Source organism: Anoplopoma fimbria, chromosome 19 (assembly GCF_027596085.1).
Source record: "Anoplopoma fimbria isolate UVic2021 breed Golden Eagle Sablefish chromosome 19, Afim_UVic_2022, whole genome shotgun sequence".
Classification (NCBI taxonomy): domain Eukaryota; kingdom Metazoa; phylum Chordata; class Actinopteri; order Perciformes; family Anoplopomatidae; genus Anoplopoma; species Anoplopoma fimbria.
This window is the reverse complement of record NC_072467.1, coordinates 2,373,074-2,398,637: the sequence shown is the minus strand read 5'-3', so window position 1 is coordinate 2,398,637 and position 25,564 is coordinate 2,373,074. Positions and strand designations below refer to the sequence as shown.

At 39.3% G+C, this 25,564-nt stretch overlaps 2 protein-coding genes across 3 annotated transcripts in view; both read left to right on the top strand.

Annotated features, from left to right (window-relative positions):
* LOC129107893 (pro-cathepsin H-like) overlaps positions 1-25,564 on the top strand; it is a 243,842-nt gene that overhangs the window by 21,715 nt on the left and 196,563 nt on the right. Inside the window, exon 1 of one of the 2 annotated variants that reach the window (XM_054619499.1) lies at positions 10,006-10,010. The exons of the other annotated variant lie outside the window; for it this stretch is intronic. The gene's annotated coding sequence lies outside the window, so the exon portion shown is untranslated. Of the gene's footprint in view, positions 1-10,005; positions 10,011-25,564 lie in introns of those variants that run through there. 2 annotated transcript variants of the gene reach the window in all.
* On the top strand, positions 1,920-25,223 carry fkbp16 (FKBP prolyl isomerase 16). The gene is made up of 8 exons (XM_054619494.1): positions 1,920-2,358; positions 2,591-2,760; positions 3,651-3,739; positions 19,699-19,916; positions 22,285-22,466; positions 22,701-22,778; positions 24,918-25,055; positions 25,137-25,223. Exons 1-8 carry the CDS (start codon positions 1,920-1,922, stop codon positions 25,221-25,223), a joined length of 1,401 nt encoding a protein of 466 aa, XP_054475469.1.

Below are 25,564 nucleotides of genomic sequence, written 5' to 3'. Positions count from 1 at the left end.
TTTCTTTCTCCAACCAGCAGTCCAGAACCTGAAGATATTCAGTTTACCTTAAATAATACAGCAAATATTCACATTTCAGAAGTCACTACAGAGAAAGTTTGGCATTTTTGCTTGAAATATTACAAAAATTGTGAAGCGATTAATCTAAAGTACAATTTCAGGTGTTAACAGCATTTTAATGTTTAAAACTAGTATGTATGATGTATAAACCCTATTTTTTTTAAGATTATCATACGTTTTGGATTAACATTTTAATCTGAAATGTAACTAGCTGTCAAACCAAACCATTGGAATAAAAAGTAGGACATTTTTCATTGAAATGTAGAGGAGAAGAAGTCAAAAACTGTTTAATGAAAGTGGCTAAAGTATCTCAACATTGTATTAAAGCACTAGTGTTAGGACTTTACTCTGTGTATTATTTCTCTGTGTTTCAGAGAAATTGAAAGACAAATACGGAATTTGGATTAATTTAATCCCTGATGGACAACATGCTTTGGCGGTGGATTAAAGAGTAGCCTCACAGTCAGTAATGCAGTGTTTATTAACAATATGGCTGGGGGGATGTTTTCTGTCTAAATTAGTCTTCTGCTCCTGCAGTGACATGACAGACAAATACTTTATATATTTCCTTTGGTGAAACGTGCAGTGAGGAATAACTTTGCAACGGTGCTCCAATGTAACAACTGGGTAACATTTTCTGTGTTATTCATTTGCTAAAAATGACACATTCATAATGACACTATAAACAACACTTAAATCAATGTCTCAATCCAGTTATCATCCTCTGTGAACAAGTGGATGTTTTTAGGTAACACATCTGGCTTGGGGCCAGTAGACTTCGGATTTTAGATTAATGCATGATGCAGTGCTTAATTATGTGATAAAACTCATTACATGTTTTGTACATAAACCTTGCTTTTCCGAAAACTGTAATTTAATTCTGGCTATCTCAAACTCCCAACATACCATAGATGTTTGTACATCTAAATAGTACTTAAATAAGCACCAATAAAAAAGAAAAAACCCTCCCTAGTTAACTACTTAACAGTTTAATTTATCTGTATTCAAATAATTTATGATTTAGTTTCTTGATGAACCTGACAAAAGCAAATAAATAAACATTTCCATGGGTTAAAAACAAAGAAAGGTTTTCAGTTTTTTTCAAGAATAATTTTGAATTTACCAAAATGAACTACACACAATATGAGCTGTTTATCCTCCCGCAGTTTAACGTTTAAAAAAACGTGTATTTAATCCGTAATCTAGTGTCACTTTTACAGCCTGCAGGTTATTAGTGTGTTGGTACATTACTAAAAAGTGAAAATACAAAACTCCCAACATAACTCAAGGCATATTAGAGTTTATATATCTTGAGATCTTATTGGTAGACTGCATTCATGGAAACTGCGTTGTGGGGGCACGACGGTGAAGTCATTAAGAAGCTTACAGGCGTTCTGGCAGATTAGGTTTTTCTCTTCTAATCCTTCAGATTACCAATGCACAAGCCTGCCGGCTGGGAGTGCTTTGTTGCGCTGCACAGTTTCTTAACATTGATCATTTTTGGTTGCTGCCACATCGCTGGACTATGTAGACTAAGACGGACACAAGCAGTAGTGAGTGGAGGTCAAGGTGCAACAGAACTGCAGAAACTACGAAGCTGCAGGCGAGAGAAAGCTTTAAACGAAAATCTGTAGATAAAGGCAGGATTTAGGGATGCCTTCTGAGTTGGGATTTTATGAAACACAACATGGATTTTTACATCATGGAAATATTCTCTTTGTTTTGACAGAGTGAAAGTGGCAGAAGTTGGTTTACAACAGAACTACTAACCTGCGTCTAAGTGGAACATTGGCTAGGACCAGGAAGATCATCTCTTTTGGAGGCTAATGCAGGAGGTGCCCATCGCTCTCCGCAGTGAAATGGAGACAGAGCCATGTTGTGAAGAGCATGAAAAGCCTGCAGTGAAGCATACAGTGCCTGAGGTAAAAGAGGCCGTTTTAGAGCTTGCTCATGGGGACCGTCACACCGAGCTGCCCTGTGGGCCTGCAGAGGAAGTTAAGGATCCGAGTGGGAAAGAGCAGGCTGAAACAGAGAGCTGTGCAGCTGAGAGTAACAGCGCCGAGGTAAAACCCCCCTCTGATCCTGAGCAAAGTGGTGACACAGGATGCAAGGAGCGGAGGAAACTGAATAAAACAAACAGCTGGAAGATGGTGAGATTTCAAGACCCATCGACAGATGATGATGTGACGGAGAGAGACAGCTCAGCAGAGAGTCTCTTCCCAGAATATGAGATGGCCGAGTGGACTTCCTCCACCTTTGAGGAGCTGTTTGAGGCAGATGATTGGCAGGACATCACAGGTGAGGATGCATCATTTAACTGTGTAGAGACACACATCCTTTGGAGCTCATTTAGTTAGCTGTAACTTCTATATTTGATTTTGGAATGAAACCACAAAAGAAGTAAAGTGACCAAAATGGGACTGAACTGAAGCTTGGCATGTTTGTGGTTGTTTCTGAGCACGTGTTTACCACCAACATGCAGATTAACCCCACTTCCTCCTGCATGACCTTCTCTTCTTTCCTCACGCAGAGGACCGGCTGTTGAGAAAGAAGGTGGTGGAGTCCGGGGCCCAAAACACCCTGAGCCCCACCTGGGGCCAAGAGGTTACTGTGAAGATGCAATGTGTCCTTGAGGACCGCACTGTGGTGGAGAAGGACTGCAAGCTTGTCTTTGTTATTGGAGAGGGAGATGTTAACCAGGTAAAACCCGAAGTTTTCTCTGACAGTGTAGTTTATAGTGGGTACATCAGACTTCATTGGTGTCCAATAGAAACTGTAAAAATAGGCAAATAAGAGTCTGCAGAGTAATCTCTATATATACAGATCCTGCATTCTTATGCAGGCAACAGGAGGAGAGTTTGGTATCTGAAGCTTTCTGGTTTCCGTTTGTAGACCAAGTATTATTGTCCAATCAGGTTCGACCAGGCTTTGGTTGAATACAGGTTAACAGTGCGTGTGGAAAGCAAAAGAGCCAGAACGCAGTGGGCATATGCAATCTTGGAACTCATCTGCTATCGTCTATTGGTTATTTCGATTTTTATCGGTCTATAATTAGCTTGTCAACTGGCTGACTTGTGAAAAAATCCAGTCGTTCAGGTTTTCTCTGAACTCCAACTCCAGTCAGAGAAGGAAGTCTTGGCCCAGATATCAGTTGGCATTAGTTTCACTTTTCAGACTCGGAGGTTGCCTGGGTACGCCTGGGTGCTTTGATTTAACAAAACAGAAAGTTCAGCCTAGGCTGTTGGGATTGTTTTTAGTTCAGTCAACCTCATGGTGGTTCAAGCTGATGAGTCAGAGGATCACCAAAATCATTATGATTATTCCTGTGGGAACCACAAATATATGCACCACATTTTATGACGGTCCAATAGTTGTTTAGGTATTTCAGTCTTGACAAACTGACCTACACTGTTGTCCTTAGAGCTAGCAGGGCTGAAGAGCTGGTCCACATGCTTGAAAAAATGAAATTCATCATCTTATGTTTAGTTAATAAAGGACATTGAAATGCACAAAACAAAGTTATGCTTTTAATGCATTTAGTGTAATTATGTAAAAAGCTCTGTTAGTGACGTGTGTTTTGACACCTGTAGGCCCTGGAGGAGTGTGTCATGTCCATGCAGAAGGGTGAGATCACGTTACTCCTGGCAGATTCCCTGTACGCCTATGGACTTCTGGGAAGGTAAGCATTTTCCAGTTATTGTTGTTTAATGATGAAATCTTGAATTTAGGAGCATGTTGAAGGAGGAACAAGACTTGGCCAGTTATATTTTTTTGTATTCAAGTCGGACTTGTACCTGTTGCTGTGGGGGCAGCCTGGTTATCCAGAGCTAGCGGGGTTAATGAACCATAAACAGGAGCAGATGGCTTCCTTCTAACACCATTCACAGGCAGCCTATCAATGGCGTGCTTGTAACCTCACAACCTATGGGAGGACAGCACTTATATTACTGCCAATGGCTCAGGTTTATGACCTTTACACCATTAAAGAGCCAGTATAAACACAGAGGAGATTGCTGTGTCGCTGAAGAAAACCAATTGTTTATAGTTTTAATGTTTACTTTAGATAACCTGAACACGTGAGAAAGAGACATTAATCCACAACAGTGATTTGATGAGATTGTGTGTACTAAGATATCCATGAAAATATTTGTCTTTTGAGGTGTGATTTATAGGAAAAACGACAAAGCAAATGTTTTAAATGTGATTTGATTGGTTCACCGGTTTATTATGTTGTAGCAAATTAGTTTCAGTAGTTATCGGTGTTAAAATACTTTTTAAGTAGACAGTAATATTCTAAATATTAATCTCTTTCATAAATAGCAGAGTTGTGGCCATTAATTTAATTCTGAAAGTGATTATATAAACTCTAAACTAAATGTGTTTATGTAAGCCCACATCCATTAGAGTAAATTAAACATTATAGATAGTACCAACTTAGAGCCCCGTGTACTCTGTGAGTGGACAGCACAAAATGTTGTAATTACAAAACACCAGGACATTAAAAAAAAAAGAGGATCTGCTTGCATTTTGGAGGAAATTTGCCGAACAGTTATATAACAACGTCCTTTCAGCTGCATGTAGGACGTGCTGTACCATTAACAGAGTAGCTGTACAGAGGAGTAATGCATAAAAATGCATGTCCCCAGGTTTATCATGTGGCCGTAAATGCCTTAAAAGGGTGCAGGATTCAGAACTAAATTCATAATTTGAATCCATTTTTACTGGCTAAAAGTAAACCACAGTCCATTTAAAAATTGTTGACAACATAATGTGCAAATGTGCAGAACACTGTGTTGTGAAAGCGGTTTTTTTTCAGTGTGTGTTCTGTACTGTTTCAGTCTCCTCTGTGTGCTGTGTGTGAGGTCCTGATTGTATTAAGGAGCTCTGTGAAGGGGATGATGGGACATGGGGTGTGCGAGGTGAGAGCGAGGAGTGTCTTAGGTGTTGTCTAGACTCTCGCCCTCTGTTTTGTGTCAGAGAAGGAGGCTGAGAAAAAGAAGGAGGCAACGGGAGGTTAGTTAATGATTGTTTTGATGCAGCTGATTAAAGTTGTGTGCTGTGGAGTCACATTTAGCCGTACCAGAAGGTAGACAATCAGAGCTTCATGCCATCTCCTTAAACATGAGGTTACAGAAGTTGCTGGTGCTCTGAATGTCGTTTTCTCCACTCACTGAATGCATTTGTTAATGATTTGATATGGCGAGTGGGAAAATCACGACATGCATAATAATACAGCGTGTTACAAACTCAACTAAACTCCAAGACAAAAACAGGTCATCCAATAATAGAAACCTTTTGGGAAATACACTAATTTTCTTACTTGCAATAGTGAGATGAGAAAATAGATACCACGTTCATGTCTGTATGCTATCTTAGCTTAGCATAATGAGTGGAAACAGGGAAAAATGCCTGTTGTCTTTGGTTTGTTTAATCCAGACAAAAACTTTTTTTTACGGTTATCTGCAAACCTATTTCTTTGCTCTGAGCAGTTACCAGATAACCAGCAGAGACTCCAAGAAGTCACTGGTCACTGCAAGAGTTAGTCCAGCACCTCACTTGCCGTATGAATAGTGTTTACACACTTTTCTACAGATTTAAAGGAGGTGACAATAGCTGAATTTGTTACCTTTGGACCGTGTTAGTCTTGCTCTTTCCCCCTGTCTCAAGCCTGTCAAGCTAAGTTGACGGGCTGCTGGCTGTAGCTTCATTTACCAAACAGACATGAGACAGCTATCGATCCTTTCATCTAACTCATAGACAGAACGTGAATATCACAGAGCTTCCATCTTCTCAGTCATGGCATTTTGCCAGACCCGCTTCTTCAAGTTAATTAAAAAAATATTTAGTCAAACAATTATTTGAGCAAATAAGCTGACAAAAACAAGTATCTCAAGCAGAAACAGACATCATGTTTCAGGGCAGATTTGACAACCACAGCGAGGCAATGAGGGAAAATCTCATTAGCCTCTCTGTGTTTTCTGGGGGAGGCATTGATTAAACTGTCAATTGCCTGTTGCAAACAGTGCTGCTAAGAGCATTTGACAATTATTTAGCAGAACAGTGTCCAAAGCTGGTCAGACAGTATGATTCAACACATCACAGTGGAGTGGTCCGTAGCTCGGGTGATGGGCTGAGCTGCAACTCCTTAAAAATGTGAATACAAAGACAATGAAACCCCCAGAGAAGTCAGGAGCTTTTACCTGATTGATTACAACTGACAAGCTGGTCGGGACTCAATCGTCAGGAAGAATCTCTGACGTATTTCCTGTGACAGTAAAGCATTTGAAAGAGGAGATTGTGATGACGAAAAGACATCACACTTGCCTTTTCGAGGAACCTCAGCATACGGCAAAGCTATTCCCGAACTGAGGCATACAAAAACTGTCATTATCAGAGAGCAGTGGTAGCTAACGTCCGTTGATCTCTGGACAGGCCCAACTTTATCACTCATAAACCCTCCAGGTGATCTAACTCATCAGCTCTGCACGACCCAAAAGTCAACAACATTAAGTGTCATTGGCAGATGCTTTATTTTCTGAATATTTTGTTTCTAGCCGTATGTGAAACGCCACACAACACATTTAAAGACTTCTTCAGTGTGAAAAGGTTTGCTGTGGGGTTAGCTTTGGCCGGCTGTCAACAAACATAAACAGAGGCTTAAATCCCGCTGCTGGCAGCGAAGGTGTCGGTGTACTTTAAATCTTGACACAAATGAGATCTACCTCAGTGGCACATGTTGAACTGGAGTTAATTAGACCACTGGGATGTGTCGTAGTTAAATTAATAGTTTAATCCAGGTCCAGATGTGCAGTGTCAGCCGGTTAATCATTCTTATTTTGCATTAACGTGTCACAATGGGATTGTGTGATATTTATGATTAAACCTGAAGTTTAGCCAAGGCTACATTTAGTACAAATCAACCACAAACTACGTATTGGTAAATCGAAACTAACACATACAAAGGCAAAGGTAAAGCAGAGAAAAAAATGAATCTGTGACTATTGTACAATAAGACATAAATTGGGCAAATTGGCCCCACAATGTATTAGTAGCATCTACAGAAAGAACTGTACGGGACTCAAAATTTAACCCTGGTGTGAGGGCCATATTTAGTATTACGAGATTGTTATCTACGGCGTTCCGAAACGTAAGTTGCAATATCTTGTGATAGTGTCACTGAAACAGAAAAAGATCTCAAACGAAGTAAATTTTCTCCTGATTTATCTGTCTGGAAAAAGCCCTTTCAGTGTCAGAATGATTTGAGGATATGTTGATTTCGGAAAATGTGTCCAATATTTACTTTAATGACTATGGGATATAAGAATTGTGCTCATTTTAATTTCTCCCATTGGAGTTAATAGACCCTGGACCTGGCAGGCCTAAAGGGGCATGGTAGTGATGAAACCCACGCTACATAGATGCAGGAAACTGACTCTCAGAAAACTGTCTCCTTTCTGAATTTTCTGAGTGAACTACAGCATTCAAGTATAGTTGATAATCACATACTAAACAAACACAATTTAATGGGGAAATAGAGACACTTTGGAGACACACCAGATGGCTATCATTGTCAGTTTCTGAACAAACAAGCCCTGCTGTGGGAGGAGAGGGAGGAATCTCCCTCTCTTTGACCCCGGGCGACGTGGGCCTGATGGCTGTTGAAGCCTTGATTACACCAGGCTCACTGATCTGGCAGTACAGTGGCAGGTTGGAGCAAGTTGAGTGAAGCGGTAGTTCATGGGAAAGTATTGTAACGCTTAGCTCCATGATTGATGGTTATTGCATAATATTCATCATCTGTTAGTTGGCAGCACAGTTTAATGTGATCTTGTGGTTTTCTGTTTTGTCCGATTGCCAGGCCGTCATAGTGTGCACATAAATAGTGTAGGTAAAAATACATCAAGGTGTGTGCTTGGTTTTGTGATTTGGTTTGGTTTATTTATGATAAGAATAGATTGATAAAATCCTGGACGTTTTTCCATTGTTGTTCACCAAACTTTATCAAGACTGAAACATATATTTATGACCTGACATTAATAATTAGTAGAAAACAGCATCCAAAAAACTAGAACATTGACTCATAAGTTAAAACAATTGAACTATTTATTTGGGAATCAGGCATGGTAAAAAGTATCATAGACACCCGGACAAGATGTCAGCATGCTAACTTGCTAACATGCTAACAACGACATGTTTAGCATGTATGATGTTCACCATGTTCACCATCTTAGTCTAACATTTTCTACTTACCACTAAATGCAAAGTACAGCTGATACTGATGGGAATGCCTATAGTTTTCCAGGTATTACGATGACACTTGAGGAAACCACCAAAAGTTATTATGATTCATCCTGAGGGGACCATGAATGTGTGCACCAAATGTCAGGGCGTTGTATCCTATAGTCATATATATAGATATTTCAAAGAAAAACCACAAATGTCAATCTAATTTGTGGTGCCAGAGTAAAAGTCAGGGGATCAATACACTCAGTAGGATTAATCATCTGGGGAGCATGAATGTCTTTACAAACTTTAATGGCAATCTATCCAATGATTGTTGTATTAGTTTGGACCAAAGAGATGGACAAACTCAAAAGTTGAATCATAATCAAACAATCAATCATTTAGTTCCGAGAAGCAGACAATGTATAAAATATTTGCACAATTGTAGAACTATTGAAAATTAGCATGATGGACACTAATTTATTTAGTTTTTTAACCCCCTTATAAGGCAATGTTTTAAACCAGGCTTGAATGGAGTCATGGATCAGGTCACAACTAATTTGCCCTGCAGAACATCCAGCCAGTAAAATAACTGATTGTTAAATAAAACATTTCATTGGAATCGGTGTGCAAGCGTTATTTTTTCCACACACAGTATTAAATATCTACCCTTAACAGATAACATGCATTGACCAGTAAAACGTCTTCTAGTGAATGTGCTCAAGGGGAAATGTTTGTTGACACGGTTGAAGAAGTTGGCAAGAGTTGAAGTCTCTCTCCTCGGAGGCACACCCATATCCAGCGGGGAATGCAGTTGAAAAAGGCAACAGTGACATTTGTCAGGGCAGAAAGGCATGCAGGCCGAGAGATTCAAAGCAAAAAAAAAAAAAAAAAAAAAAAAAAGCAAAGAGGCAACGTGAGAAAGGGTTAATCCAAAAATGCAATCAATGGTATCAAGTTTTATGATGAGTGAGCATACTTGTAGGCGTAGCTGACATTTACAAATGTAATTAATGTCACTGTGATTTACTTGACAGAAGTTTGGGCGTTAGATCCATTTATGATTATCGTGTATTCTTCCTCTTCTTATCAACCAATCTCTCCTCTTATCACCCAATGAAACATGATACAGCAAAGAACTGGCTGGTTCTGCTTTTCATTTCCTGAAGCGCTCGCCAGCAGACAGGTACAGTGACTCACTCGCCACAGGGTTGTACTGGTGTCTGTCACTTTTAATGCACATGAGCCCTCCTCCCCTGTCTCCAGATACATACACATGTTGTCCACACATGAAATCTGTGAGGTGGAGTTCCTCTCCGTGCTGGAGGTTGTGTGACTCACTGCGCACAGCCACCTGGGTCAAATTAATAATGCGACCTTTGAGAACTGTGGAAAACACAACGATGACTCTCAACCATTCTTCTCCACGTTGCTGTTTTCCTCTCAGTGCAACTTTACTGTTTTGGAGTAACTGTTTGTCTTCAATCATAGATTCCAGCAACAACTTGTTGCATGATCATGTGACCCAAACAAGTTTGACTATAGCTTTTGGCCTCTGTGTGTCTCTTTCCCGACACAGCAGGCTGACAAGAAACCACACCCAGGCCTCACGCTCCAGGGGCAGGCCAGCAAGCAGTGACAGCTGTAGCACACTCCAGATAAAATCAGGTTTAGGCTCTCCTGGCTCTCCTGTTTGGCAAAAACACTGCCACATTAGTTTGAAGCTTCATGTGTTGACCTAAAGCTTAAAAGAACTGTATGACTTAAATCTGAACTGAATACTCTTTGTTTTAAATTCTAAAAACTAGATGGTGGGTTGTTTTGGCACCGCAGCAGTTTTTTGCCACTCAGACCAGTGTTTGAACTGTGCATGTCCCTCATCTAATCTTTTTGGATGTTTACCTTTTCCCCTACTGCTGGCAGGCTTATCTCTATCATCGACACAGCCTTGGTCATATTATAGCACTGCCTGCAGTTATATCTACTTCTGCTTTCCATGGTCATGGGGTATTTAGTGGGACAGTAAATCTCCTCAACTGAAATGTGCTTTTATTATAATTTAAGGTAGATAGTGTATTTTTAGAGCACTTTTAACACTTTACTGGTGGAGCAAAGCTGATTTTGCATTACATAACAGCCACAAAGATCAGAGCTCTGTTTGTGCAGTTGTTTTAATTTTACATTGATGTGTTAAAACTTTTCTTTCATTTATTTTTTGTTTCCATTTTCTCCCTCTTTGGATACCCAAATTAGCGTTTGCATTGCAGTCCTTGACGTGTGATTTTAATTGAATTAAAACCCTCAATATTGTCCATTTACAGCAGTTAAATGTAAACACACGGCTACTTAAGGCATCAGATGAGAGCAAAAATCTGTCAACATAATAAAAACTGCTTCCCATTGGCAACAAAATCAGCAAACATTTTTGCAAAGCCACCACAGGGATTTTTTATTGAATCAATTACAAGTTCTTAGTAGCAGATTCAAATTCCATTAGTCTTATCTTGTGTCATATCCCTGTATTTTTTTCTACTAACTTTGTTCTAGCCCCATCATCAAGCCCAATATTTAGTTTTTCTATGACCAAATACTTGCAAAACTAATGACACTTCCATCAGCATCAGCTGTACTTTGTGTTTCACACTACTTAGCAAAGGTTAGCATGCTAACATGTTAATGCTAAGATGGTGATGTCGGTAAACATTTGCCCTTCTTAGCAACAGAATGTTAGCACTGAATTGTGATTGTGTCATGTTAGCATGTTGATATTTAGCATAGCTCAAAGTAGAGCTATGTCTAAGTACAGCTGTTGCATGGCTGTAGACCCTTGTTTATGTTTTTTACATTACTTTCATAACTTATTTCATTATTTTTCAAGTATGGGTCTAAAGTTTGACCAAAAGTTTGCCATTAGGCCAAATAGTACAATTATTGCGTCTCACCCCTCTGTACGAGAAAACAGCTATAGACACTTTTGCCTTCAACACGTTGAACAAGTTAGTTTGTTTCAAGCATAGACCGGCCTTGACTCTCTCCTGTTTTTGTTATGGACCTATGGTTTTGTATTCATAGCTGCTTTCAATTCCTCTCGTCATTGCTCAAAAACAGAAGCTGTGTCTGGAAATCTTTGACTTCCAAGACCACCCAGCCCCACTCGTCATTTGCTCTAAGAAGTCACTTCTTATTATGATTTCATAATTTCAAATACACATTCAAACTACAAAAGAATACAACTTTCTGTAACAGGATCTCAGGCAGACTGTTTGGGCAACTCATGAACCCACTTTGTATTCTTTTCCAGTGGAATTGGAGCAGATGGGAAAGTGGAGGGGGGAAGACAGTGACACACTGTGAACACACATGGCGGTTTAATAAAGTCTGAATCGATGCTAAATGTATCATGTACTGTGGCAGAAGTAATGACAACTGGGTATCTGAGGAAATAAGCGTATGTGTCTGTACAGCAGTGTGGTGCTGCTGTTGTGGAGGGATGTGAGGGTGCAGTTGCTGCCTGCGAGCCAGAGGAAGGAGATCTGTAGCAGAGTGACAAGTGGCACTGGTGTGTGTGTGTGTGTGTGTGTGTGTGTGTGTGTGTGTGTGTGTGTGTTAGGGTGATGAAGAGGTACCGTCAGTGGGGACGTGGGGTGTGAGTCATCTCGCAGAGACGTCAGTGTTACGTCATCAGTCGTCTGCAGCAGTCTAGCAGATACACACACACACACACACACACACACACACACACACACACACACACACACACACACACACACACACACACACACACACACACACACACACACCTAACAGGCTTTCAAAATATTCCTCTCAAAGTTAATGAGCGGCAGACACCCACTGACGTCCTCACAGCAAAATCAAAATCAGATGTGCAGTGATTAAGCTGAAGTGATTAACTAAGTAAATTCCTTTACGAATGAAAGAATCTCTGTTGTTTGATAGCACTGACGGGATTATTTGCACTGTGTTTATATTTCATATTGTTATTTCAGATGGTGAAGGACAATACAAGTAGGCTCATGTATGGCAAACAACTGCATTATTTTTGCAAGAAAAATGTATCAGTTTGCATGTAAAATGATAAATAATGAGAGTGACCTATGCCATTGCCTCTGGCTTTGGTCAAGTAAAGTCAAGCCCGTTCATAAGAAATTTGTCTCTTTGGGAGTATTGATGCTCCTGGTCTTTTTGCTCTGCAGAGCCATCAGAGAGAGAGACTAAAGGATCGTGCTAATGGCCCTGCTACATTTACTTCACTTGACCAGCAAACGCCGGCTGCTCCTCTGTGATAACCTGAATTACAAGTCAGGAGTTCAGTGGGCTGCTGTTGATTCACAGGCTGCACAAGGAGGTAGAGCCAGCTGCTGCCACAAGGAAGCTGGCTCTTTATTGGTTAGATAACAGACACACACCAAGGCAGTCCTATTTATCATGGACAGCGATGTGACCAGATGGTGACAGTGAATGATAATGATGATGTTTTTGTTTGATGTACACAACGTCAAAGAGTCAACATGTGCACATAATCAATATGTATAATGTATATGTATTTGCTTGTAAATTACTCCTCAGATACGTCCAACATTGAAGACATGAAGGCCAGGTGTAGCTGTACAGGTGCAGATGCTGCTTTAGAGTTACATCTCATTTAATAATCAGTCAGCGAGCCTGAAAGCTTCTGTCCGTTTGTTGTGCGCTCAATTTGCAAAACAATATTTCGAGACACGGTGACATTTTCTCGGAGGGAGTTATCTGGCTTCGGCACATGCATGTGTGACAGCTTGGACTTAGAAGGGAAATTAATTTCTGATCAATATCTCTTTATGCCTACCTGAATGTCAAACATAAAGCAATGAGCAGCTTGTGATCACAGACGTTAATGTTCACAACGCTGTAACCTCAGAGGGAGGCAAACAGCAACCCTGTAGAATGACAAAGAATGCATATTTTATGCCAAAATCAAATATTTTTGGAAAAATAAGTACATCTTTGATCTGAGTGCAAATTAAATTGCTCATTCAAACAGAAAGCAAAAAAATACCCCTGCAACATTCAGGGATTCATATGTCCACTGAAGTAGACAGACATTTTTATGTGAAGTATAACCTTAATGAAAGAGGAGGACTTTCATCTTTCAAAGAGCAGGATTTTTGGCTCCTCGCTTAGAATTTGTAGGAACTTAAAAACCTTTGAAGTTCACAAGTGAAACCTAAAACTGTCAGAGATTCAGTTTATGTAATCAGTGGACATAACATCTGTTCAAAGAAAGAACCGAGCTGTCATTGCCCTTCACTACAGCTTCACATTTACCTTTCTGAGAATCGACTGAAACTAAACCTTACTCCCCACGGCTGCATGAGAAATTGCCACTTGACCACTCTGTGCACACCGCAGAGACACCTTCTTGTTCGTAGTGATTGATTATGGATTTGGAGTCAATCCTGGGATAAGATATCTTCCACAGGTAACAGCAAGGTTGATATTCTAGATAATGACCTCAGGTGATGTATTTCTGTGTAAGACAGATTGCTCTCATCCACCATAATGCGGACTCAAAGCTTTGAACTTTTCTTTTTTGAGGAATTATTCATCTAGATGCTGCCACAGATCAGAGCTCAAACCTTTGAGAGGTTTCAGATCATTGCATAAGGTAGAAAGTGAAACTTGTCCTGCTCACCTGTCATTCATTCCCCACTCACTTGGAGAGAGGTGGAGCTCACAGTTGATATCAGTCTAATAATATTAATAAAACAGCTCTTAGATTTTAATTTGATTTGAGAAAAACTTGAAAATCATCTCACTGATAACTGAAGCATCACACCCCCACCAACACAGCATTATGTGTTGATTTAACACGGTGCTGCTTTTGTCCTGAATGCCCACTAATAGGGCAATATGTATATAATCGTCAGCCGTAAAAACTTCAAGTCACTGAACTGAAATTGGAACTTATCGATGCTCTCTACAGAGCCACAAAACCAGTATAAGTTTCACTTCAACTTCAGTTCCATGTCAGAAAATATTCTAAATATAGCTTACACTTAAACTGATATTTATTTTTTTGCTGCTCCCCCATCAACATTTAATGTTTTGCTGCTCCCCCGTCAACAGCAGTACACTACTTTGCTCCGGTGCTGGTATCCTGTCTGTTTTCCCCCCAAACAACCTCTATTGTAGATAACACACTGACAATGGATAAGTACCTCATACAACTCCACTCCTCAAAACACCTGAACTATCCCTTTAATGGTGTTCTCACATGTTTTCTGTACTCACACCTTCATGTTTAAATAGTCCCATTTACACAAGGCACTGGTACTGGCTTTCATCCTGCCTCCTGCAGATAACCACTGTATGTTTTTTACTTAAAGCTGGTTTAATAAAATCGTGTCACCAACGAGTCTCTCTAAAATGGACTGGAAACTGCACATCCCTGCTATTTAAACAGTCACTTTATACTCTGCAGTTAGTCCCAGGGCTGAGATTGGATTCATTTTAACAGGCTAAGGAAACCTGCTGTAGATTATATGGGGACTTTTGAGGAGCTCAGCAGCCAGGATGTAGGCAGTAGCTGCCCTTGATCCCTGCGAGCACACTTTCATTGGCTCATTGCTGAAGGAGGAAATAAAAACAAAAAGGACAGGAAAGGAAATGCTACAGGCAGCAGCTGAAAGGTCTTACACTGCTAGTTTCTAGATCTTTGAATGTACAAGGCTGTTTTGCTGCTATTTAACTAGAATGGCAGCAAGCGAGGAAAAACAGCTGTGACGTCTCACCAATGCCTGGATTAAAGCTAAGCTCCTTTGCGCGGCTGTATTGGCCCTGTGTGTCCATCCAAGAGTCAAAACAGGCACAACACTGAACGTTTTTTTACTGCTGTAAAAGAAATAAACAACCTCATAAATCCTTTTGGATTCAGTTTTATCATACAAGCTGCACACCACATTTATCACAGTATATTAGTGCAGTATCTGGGGTTGTTACCATAGAAACCAGTTTGAGGTGCATCACTGGCCTTTCCATCATTTGAAACGGAGAGCATGACGTCAAAGTGACCACTGTTTTCCCTCTGTGGGAGTTTTTCCTTTCATTTACAGCAGCGAGGGGCATGCTTGACAGATAACAGGGTGAGTCATCGGCAACATCATACACCTTGATGAGGAAGTTAGCTAAGCCACAACACATGTATCAAATTCATCTATAATGAATGCATATCTGCCCATGACACAGGATGGAAAGATCCTCGTCCTTATCACCACATTCATACGAACACAAGAAGAGGGAAACATTCCTCTTTTAATTGGATCTGTTCAGTCATTCATAATAGCACAAATAAAACCACGTAACACAAACGTCAGACAATAAAAGCACGGTGGGCCTCATAAATGTAAATTAGACATTTGTTTAAGTTCTGTAGTTTGTTATTGAAAGTCGTGGAAGTAGGTCAGAGTGAAATTTGTAAGAAAATACCTCTGACGATATGAGTTTTGAGGGTGTGTACAAAATAATGTTGTATTTTATATTACTTTGGATTACATTATTATATTATATTCTTTATGTCTCTTTCACATTTTTCCAGCAGTCTAAATCGGTGTTGTGCTCATTGAAGACAGCTTATCATAAGTGAAGTAACAAAAAATCGAATTGCAGGTTTGTAGGCAGGATTTAGCCAGATAAATAGAGACTAAATATTTCCACAAAAAATGGATGAGATCAACAAGTTGACTTTCAGGAAGAACATGGACTCAGACATGCGCTGGTTGCTTAGCAACCTTGCTGGGACAAGAGGACTCCAGAAAGTCAATGTCAATATGTCTGGCACAATTTTCTCGGCTCAAACACTTTAGTGTTTTGTGTGGATTAAACAAACAAGATATACAGTGTTAATAAGTGGGCTGTAAAGGTGATGGTAGGCAGATTTATTTAACCTTTGGACGGAGTCAGAACAGTTGTTTCCAGTCTATATGCTAACATAACCGTCTCTTGGCTGTGGCTTCATATTTAACAGACAACACATACATCAAAATTCCAAAATCCACATTTTGTCACAATATATAACAACTAGTTTGATACATTTGCTTGAATATTTATAATTTCTAACTAGACACTGATGTATGTTGCCATGGTTTCCTTGGAGTAAACATTACTATGATTGAGGGCAAAGATAGACTGTATACCTGAGTCCAGTCAGCCAGTTGCTGCTCTCTGATTGCTGCCTCAGCAAATGTCTCATATCTTCAGCCCTCAGGCTTTGAAAATCAAAATGATATCTTATTTGTTATGTATGTATATATATATATATATATATATATATATATATATATATATATATATATATATATATATATATACTGGAATCTGAGTCAAATATTGTAAAAAAAACATGAAATCAAATCTTAATATAAAATTAATTAATTAATATTTAATAAAGATCTTGTTTGTGAGTTGGTGAATTAATCTCTTTAGGAGCAGCAGAGAGGGCTGGTAGAAGGCCGGTTCTGCCGAAAACGTGGACCCGGGCTTAAATTGCAGGTTCAGGTTTCACTGGGATCTTGCGGAGGTATCTCACCCCGCTGACCAGCCTCTGCTTCCTGTTTGCACTAATAAGGCCCTGGGGGCTCATTGGCTGAGCTCAGCACAGCAGCACACCGGTGCGGTGCTAATCACAAATGACCCACATGACACCGTAAACCTCATAGATCTGTCAGCGCACTGCATTCTCAGATTACTCTCGACAGCTCGGCGGTCATGCCCATTTTGTTTTATGCTTGTGGAGGACGCTCGACTCTCAGTGATTTACATTATTCCTCAGCGTTACAGACATACATCCTAACTCTGTGTTCTGTATACTGTGGTTGTATTCTGCAAACTGCCTGTTCATTAGCTGCTGAGCTAAACTGCATAATGCTGCAAAGGTCACCTGTTGAATCCTGCATGTGAAGAACTGTCAGGCAGAGAGCAGGCAGTGTGTGTGTGTGTGTGTGTGTGTGTGTGTGTGTGTGTGTGTGTGTGTGTGTGTGTGTGTGTGTGTGTGTGTGTGTGTGTGTCTTGTGTTTCCTTTGTTGGATAACACATCATTTGGGATTGATGGAGTTTTGACGTGGCACATTTTGGTTTGAGCAGTTAGCAACGAAGCAGCTGCGCCTGCATCGATTAATAAGAAATGACTCATCACTTCTCATCTAATGTATCCTCATCTGTGTGAGTCATGAGCAGTGAAGTGGGTGTTTCCTCTGTATGAAAATAAAATCAATATCCAATGATGATAATGAGTAAGGGGTTTTGCTGCTGAGTTACTGTTTACAAACCGAGCAATGTCACGATTTCAGACTCAGATAATGAAACAATATTTGGGACTTTTTCTATGAACTCAAATACTAGAGAGCCATGTATCTCATTCCATTGTATCTGCTGCTGTTAAGACATCAAGCTCCGTTTAAACGTGTTTCAAAGCACAGACATTTAGTGTGCGTTATTCAGTGACTTAAAAACAAAAGTGGGTTTAGAGGTGAATTCTCAGAAGTCTATTTAATCTGCAGCCAGTAGGCAGGACGCTGTTTGTGTTTTATTGTTATACGCCGCACACCGTGACGTAACCCGCAGCCCTCAGAATATTGTGTAATATTTTCAGATAAGGGGTGAGAAACGCACGCAAGGACAACACATAGCGACAGTATGTCCATGTGCTGTACAAGCTGTGCAGAGGATCATTTGGTGATGGTGTCACATTCTTAGTACGGAATAAGGATCCGTTTCTAATCGCCAGATGTGCAGCTTGAGGCCCGTTTTAGAAAGACTAACATAACCTTGTGCGACCCAAACTATGTGCAGTATTTTCTCCATAAATGAATCAAATGTCTTCTTCTCTGCTGCTCTTGAACCTCGGTTACACAACTCCTCTCTGATCCTTGGTAAACATGCAGTGGAATGCAAATACAAGTCGGCAGGACTAAACGCTGCTGTCAGAAATAGTGACCGGCTTCTAAAAGACCTGCATCTACTTATTCACAGCCCTAAACGCTAGCGTCTCTGCACGCTACTTCCTCCGGTTCCTGACTGAGGGATCTGGCTCAGCTGCTGGTTTCACACCCCTGTGAGAGTGGACAAGGTCTCCAGGGAGGAGAGGTGAAAGGGTAATCTGATCCCACAGGCTCCCAGTAACTGGGGATAGAACTAATTCTGTTAGACAGACATAAATTGTTTTGTTGACATAACCAGTTTGAATAATTCATGACCTGACACAACTCCCTGTACTGTCACACTCAAACAGTCACTGGGTGAATCTGCAGGAAGCTGAACTTTCTTTTGCCTGATTTTTGTTGAGGTCATTAAACTGACAGGATCCACTTTAAATTGTATTTAGCTTTTTATAGTTAAGATTGTTAGGTTTTATTACAGTGAAAAAACTAATCATGTAACAATCAATAATGTAGGCCACTTCAAAATCAGCTTTTCAAAATGTACTGAAGCTGTCATTGCATTCATTTCCTTTCTGTTTCCTTCTCTCTAACACACACACACACACACACACACACACACACACACACACACACACACACACACACACACACACACACACACACACACACACACACACACACACACACACACACACACACACACACACACACACACACACACACACACACACACACCTTTGGAATCAGAGCCTCCACAGAGTAACTGATAATGGACCATTGTGTGCCATGTGGTCACAGGAGCCAGATGATTGAAAACCAAATTAACTTTCCTTCTGAGTGACTCTCGAGTAAGCTGAAGCTGTAGCCGGCTCACAGGTTCATACCAGTTTCAAATTCTTGTCTGCTTTAAGTGAGCCGGAGTCACTCAGACGTCTTTTGAAGGTATTGTTTTTAGGTGTGAGTGAGCTGTTGGATACGGTGAAATGAAATTGATACAGAGAGCAACTAAAAGAACAAAATGTATTTACAGTTTGCACTTTGTATTTTTATATCACAGTTATTTTGTATTTATGCGCATGTCTTTTTCAATTACCTTCAAAACATTCAAAAAGAAGCCATGACACAAGACCTCAAATAATCAGTGCTGATCCTGATGGGAATGTTTTAACTCTTCTGCTAAATGAAGTCATCACTGGATTTCTTAGTTTTTGATAAAACCACAGCAGATGCATCTATATGGCCATTAAACACATTGCTGTATTATGAACACACTCATTAAATTTCATGCACAAGTTACAAAGCTTTGAGTTTCTTCTGCAGGATGTTGACCAGCTTGTTTCTGCTTTTCTTGAAGCTGGCAGCTATCAGATTGATTTTTTGATTGATTTAAATAACCTTTGATGACCCTGACTCTTTTACTCTTTGCCCTGTGTTATATTGATTATGTGTTTGTTTGTTTTTTGTCTTTGTTTACGTGCAGGGAGCCTGATATTCCAGCCTGGGCTCCTTTACTCTACTTGCTCCAGCTGCTGGATGTCGGAGAGAAACTGGACCCGTTAAAGCTGCCCATCGCAGACCGCATCCGCATCGGCAACCAGAAACGAGAGCGAGGAAACTTTCATTTCCAGAGGGAGGAATACAGCATGGCTGTCAGGGCCTATTCTATGGCTCTGGATGTGTTAACCACAGGCAGCAGAGGTATATCATCAAAACCTGAATTTATTCATAGGAAATATTTCCATACTGTCATCTGTACCAGAAATCTGTTGTAGTAATTGATGTGAGCATTATCTTCACGGAAAAAGGTGAAAATGGAAATAAAAAACAGATAAAAATGAATACACACACATCCGTTAGAAATATAAAACGCAGGATTTGATAGAGACTTTAAACACAACATTTCTACATCCTTCTGAGCCCATAATGACATAACAGTTTGGCGCTCTCCTGCAGTCTGCCACCACACTAATCACTCTGTCACCATGCAGAGACACATCTATCTGAGCCCCGACGCCCGACGATAAATGTTATTGCTTAATTCTTTTGCATAATCAAAGCTAATCAGCATTCATATTATTTCCACCTCCTTAATCGTTCTAATCATCGACGAGGCTGGGAGGGCCCCAAGAGGGAAATGTGAGTGAACAATGAGGAGAAAAACATGGACTGCTTCATAATGCATTAATGAAAGTGGACCAGAGAGTGAACTCGCTGTGGCACTGAGGAGAGGAGTTTATCAGGACATCGAGATCATGTAATTAGTGGATGAGAAGATCACCAGAAAAATAATAATAACAATAATGAAGCAGAAACGTCAACTTCTTAACTCTTTTTGGGTCATTTTACAAATATAATTTATGACACGTGGAGATTATAAATCACTGTTATTGATTAACCTGTAATCATATGCAACTAAACATGCAATGACATAAATATAAGACTTGATCAGGCTCAATTTTCTGCAGATCTTCAACATGAATTGTACAGGTAAATGTCTTAATGGCAATCAAATGTTTGTAGGGATTAAGTTGAAAAGCATTTTAATCACATCTGAATTTCAAATCTATAGGGCATTACAAAAAAAAGAACAAAAACAGGAGGAATTTTGATGACCCTTTCTATGATGTCAATGTCTACAATGAATTATAAACATCGTTATAATGTATTCAAATCTGCATTGTATAATAATAGCTGTAAGATATATCATAAATATCCACAATGCTTTATAACAATAATCATATAAAAATCACATTATAAGACATATTGACTAAATAATGCCTGTCAAGTATCACAATATTTGATAAATGCTGGTAACTCACTGCCTATTTTGTTTTTGCTTGGATCCGAATTAATTATAATTCCGGTAACTGTTTTAAACTATAATCATTTTATAATACATTATAAGTGAAAAATTAAGAAGTAAGAGATAATAAAAATCTACGCAAGAACAACACGCAAAACATTGTAAAACTAATTAATTTGTTTAACTCCCTCCACCCAAAACACTCAAAATATTGTCTCAAGATATGGATAATACCTATAACGGTTTCTACTTTACCTGAAGCTGTATATAACATGTATTTATTTGAGTCATTATAGTGTTTGAATTTTTTAGTGCAACATTTCATCAGTGAAATGTCAATGTCGATCCACCAGGTGTTTCAAATGAGTGTACCTTACCAGTACTGTATGATCCCTCACTTTACCCAAAGCAAATAAGGACCATTTATGGAAACTTATAATCACATTATAATGTATTGTAAAAAAGATCAAGATGCATTGGTACTATGGGAATAATTATACATGATAAAAGAAAAGGTCAATGAGTTACCAGCAATTATAAAGAATTATGCCTGACCTTTAAATCATTTAAAAACGGTTTATAATGCGTAATGATTGTTGTTATGAAGCATTATTAATATAAATTAGTTAAAAACAAAAATGATATATTTATTTTGCTTTGTAGCTGCTTGATGTGTAAATAGGCAACAAATTCGCTATATCAACTGAAAAGGTGATAACGTGTTAGTGTCCAAAACATCTGTTAATGCTGCTTTAAAGAATCCATTCTGGAACGGCATCCTAAATGTAATTGACCTAATGCAACTGTGAATTTGAGATAAAAAGTGTAATAAAAAAAGCATATGCAGCCACACAGATGTGTTTCCAGAGCTGCTGACATTTATCATCAATCATTCTCAGCGCCAAGTGTAAAAAATAAAACTTTGTACTAACAAGTGCTCATACTGGGGTCACTGCTGTATTCAGCTGGACAAGCTTGGGTCTAATGAAGAAACCATACAGTTGTTACTGCAGAGACAGTGATATGATATCCATCTGAATAAAAAAACAGACCGTTTACTATCCCTATAATGACACCCGATGGGAGTTTCTGTTTGAATGTCTGAATATTTTCCATATTCTGGACGACTTCAGAATAAGACCCTTCCAAGATTAGATAACTAATCTCCGTCAAAGTGTTTTTCGTGCCACCAATTAAGAGATTCACATGAGATGTTCACAGCGGAGCAGATGTCAGAGGTTGTACGTCTCTGTCTTTGCACAGATGGTGGCGACGGTGGCGTGATGGCAGAGGAGGAGGAGGTGCGGGACTACCGGGTGAAGTGTTTGAACAACCTGGCCACCGCTCAGCTAAAACTGGAGCGGTACAGCGAGGCGCTTCACACCAGCCGGGATGTTCTGACCCTGGAGCCAAACAACGTCAAGTCCCTATTCAGGTTGGGAAAGGTGAGGGTCCATGCTGTCGTGGTATTACTGAGAGACAACTGCATCTCATTTGATCTTTATCGAGCCATAAAATGACGTTGAAGTTCCTGGAAGGCAGAGGACTTTGTTTTAATATGGGATCACATTTAATTATTTCTTAATAGCTGCTGTATTATTGCTATCTGTTCTCTGACAGTTTTGATTCATGGGTCCACCAGCTCTGCTCATGCTCTACGGTTTTCTATTCTCTTCCAGCTCCAGTCAGAAATGGGTGAATACAAAGAGGCGATGGAGGTGCTGAAAAGGGCCTTGAAACTGGAGCCGACCACCAAGGTGAGATTATGTGGGTGAGCTGGTCAATCCCCGCTCGCCACCTTTCTTCTAAATCTGCCTGTGAATCCCATCCGTCCCTCACAGAGGAGAGGTCACTATGAAGTGAATCTGCCATTATTATTATTACAGCCACAGAATGTACCAATCGGCACAAATGAATGGTGGCCGATGGCATTTGTGCTTTTATGCTAAGATTCTCAAATATGTTGTGGTATAAGATTTTTATTTTCAATGCCAAAGAAACGCCGCCAAGCCTGGAGTTGTAGTTTACAATGAAATGATCAAATAATTTTATTTTTGGTAATTTACGTGACCCATCCTTGATGCAATTATTCTGACAAATTATTCAATAACAAAGTAAACATTTTAATATGTATAACCATCCAGCATCTGACAATATAATGACCTATTACAAATGTGTCCAACAATGGAATTGAACATAAACATAATGTATATGTTCCATAAAAGGAATTTGACAGCCAAGCTCATGGCTCTGTAAACGTCACTATGCAAACAACAACAATGCTTTTACGTTGATGTTTAGAAGGTAGTTTATTAGGCTGTTCGGTATGCCATTCATTCGTTTTGCAGGTGATTGTTCATAAACAAAAATATTTAACTACTTGAAATTGATATTTTGACTGATGATGACTAGATGAAAAGTTAAAAAAAAAAATCAACCCAACATATTACAGTTCATCCTGAGGGGGAGATGAATGTGAGAACCAAATTTCATGGAAATGTATCCAGTAGTTGAGACATTTCACACAGAACCACAAATGTCAACCTCATGGTGGAGCTAGACTTCCTCTGGGGAACATGAATATCTGTGACTTGATAAATGGCAATCCATCCAATAACTGTTAATATATATTTCAGGTTGGATCTGTGGTGGACTGATGGTACCAAAAATTATAAACAGACATAACCAAAATATTCCTTTAAGCACCAATTTAGGTCAGTAAACAAATAGTACGTCTGTATATAGTCTGTAATTAATATAAAATATGTTAAGAAAATACAAAAACAAAACAAAAAAACTCTTCTCATCAAATCTCAATTTGGAACGATAACTTTTTCATCCGACTGTTGCAAATTTTAACATAAAAGACAGATGAAAATAAAATTAATCTAATTAAGGTCACAATATTTCACAAAAATTCCCAGAATTTCAAAAGAAAGTCGTTCACACCTTAGCTTGAAGAAAACAGAAGATCCCAGTGAACTTCTTCTGTTGAAGGCCTGTTCTGTGTCCTTTGTGTGGTCTGTCTAATCTGCCAAATCTCTGAGCATCTGGTCACATCTGTAGACATCAGATGTGACCAGATGCTCAGAGATTTGGCAGATGTCCTGCAAAGTATAAAATATAACAAGCTAAATATTGTCACATTGAAAGTAAGAACGTGCCAGAGTCACGGTGGCAGCTACAACACGGACTCCACACTATACTTGAAATAACTACACTTGTATACGGTTAACCACATCAACATTATAACAACATTATTTTAGTGCAGCCATGTTTTGATTTGGATTTAATTTAGGAATTGTGAGGAGTAAATTTCAATCAGCTGTTTCCATCACAGTTTGCCAGTGTTACAAAGACCTGACCTATAGAGAACACTCATAGGTCACAAATATGTCTGGTCCTGTTTAGACAAAACAGACGTATCTGCTGTTTTGGTAATTCCATACGTCTCAACGCTGGATTAAAAACGTTTGAGAAAACTGATTTAGCTTATCTGTTGTACTGCTATCTGTTAAATTATCACAAAAAAAGATGGAGCGAAGGTAGATGTGAATCGTTTACAAGAATGCATGTATTGCTTTCTTTCATTTTAATACATTTTATGACAATTTTCCTCCAATGAAGAATCTAATTCAAGTTTTAAAAAATTCTTTACTAAGTCATTTGCATGTACATTTGGGCTACAGTTTAAAGTGCATTTTAAAAGTAAAACTGAAATAAAAGAGTTGGAGGTCTACCTTGTAAGGCTTCGTGTTTCAGACCTCTGCTCTCACCTGCTGGACATTTTCAAAACTGCATCTTAACCTTTTGTCAAAATAAAATGTTTCATGTGTCTTCTACAAGATCTACAGAAAGCAGCTTTTTCCCAGCATGTTAAGATGTTTCTGTTTTAGGCGATCCACGCTGAGTTATCTAAACTCGTCAAAAGGCAATCGGGAGGCGAAGATACTCAGGAATGGAAAGCTAAACCGGCAGAGATGCTTGGAGAGAATATCAAACCTTTTCTGATTCCTTCAAAGAAGAAACCATCTGTAAGAACAGAAACATCTCCAATGCTTTTTTCTAAAAATCAACAGACTGGATCTTGACTGACCTTTTTTCTTGTGTTTTAGGGAATTTCCTGGAAGTTTATACTCGGAGCTCTGGTTGTGGCCTTGAGCAGCTTAGTGACATCAATGATCCTGACTGCAAGAAACTGAAATCCTCTGCAGGAAGCACTTTGAAAAATCCTCCTCATCATCGTCATATATTCAGAGTTTGCTCTCAAGTCCTATTTAATTAATTTATAAAGAGTTTTCTACTGTGAAGACATGAGAAGGTGTGCAGCACACTAGCAAAGCCGCCTGAAGTTGTATTTATGTTAGAAAAAAGTTTCACTGAAAGGTGACCAGTATTTATAATAATTAAGATAGTACAGCATTAAGAAAACACAGCAGATCTCATCTTTCCAGTTACGTCTGTTTTATTTTGAAAAGGTATTTTTAAAAAAAGGGATCTGGAACTTTTGTAAAGACTGTAACCAAACTGCAAAAAGTAATGA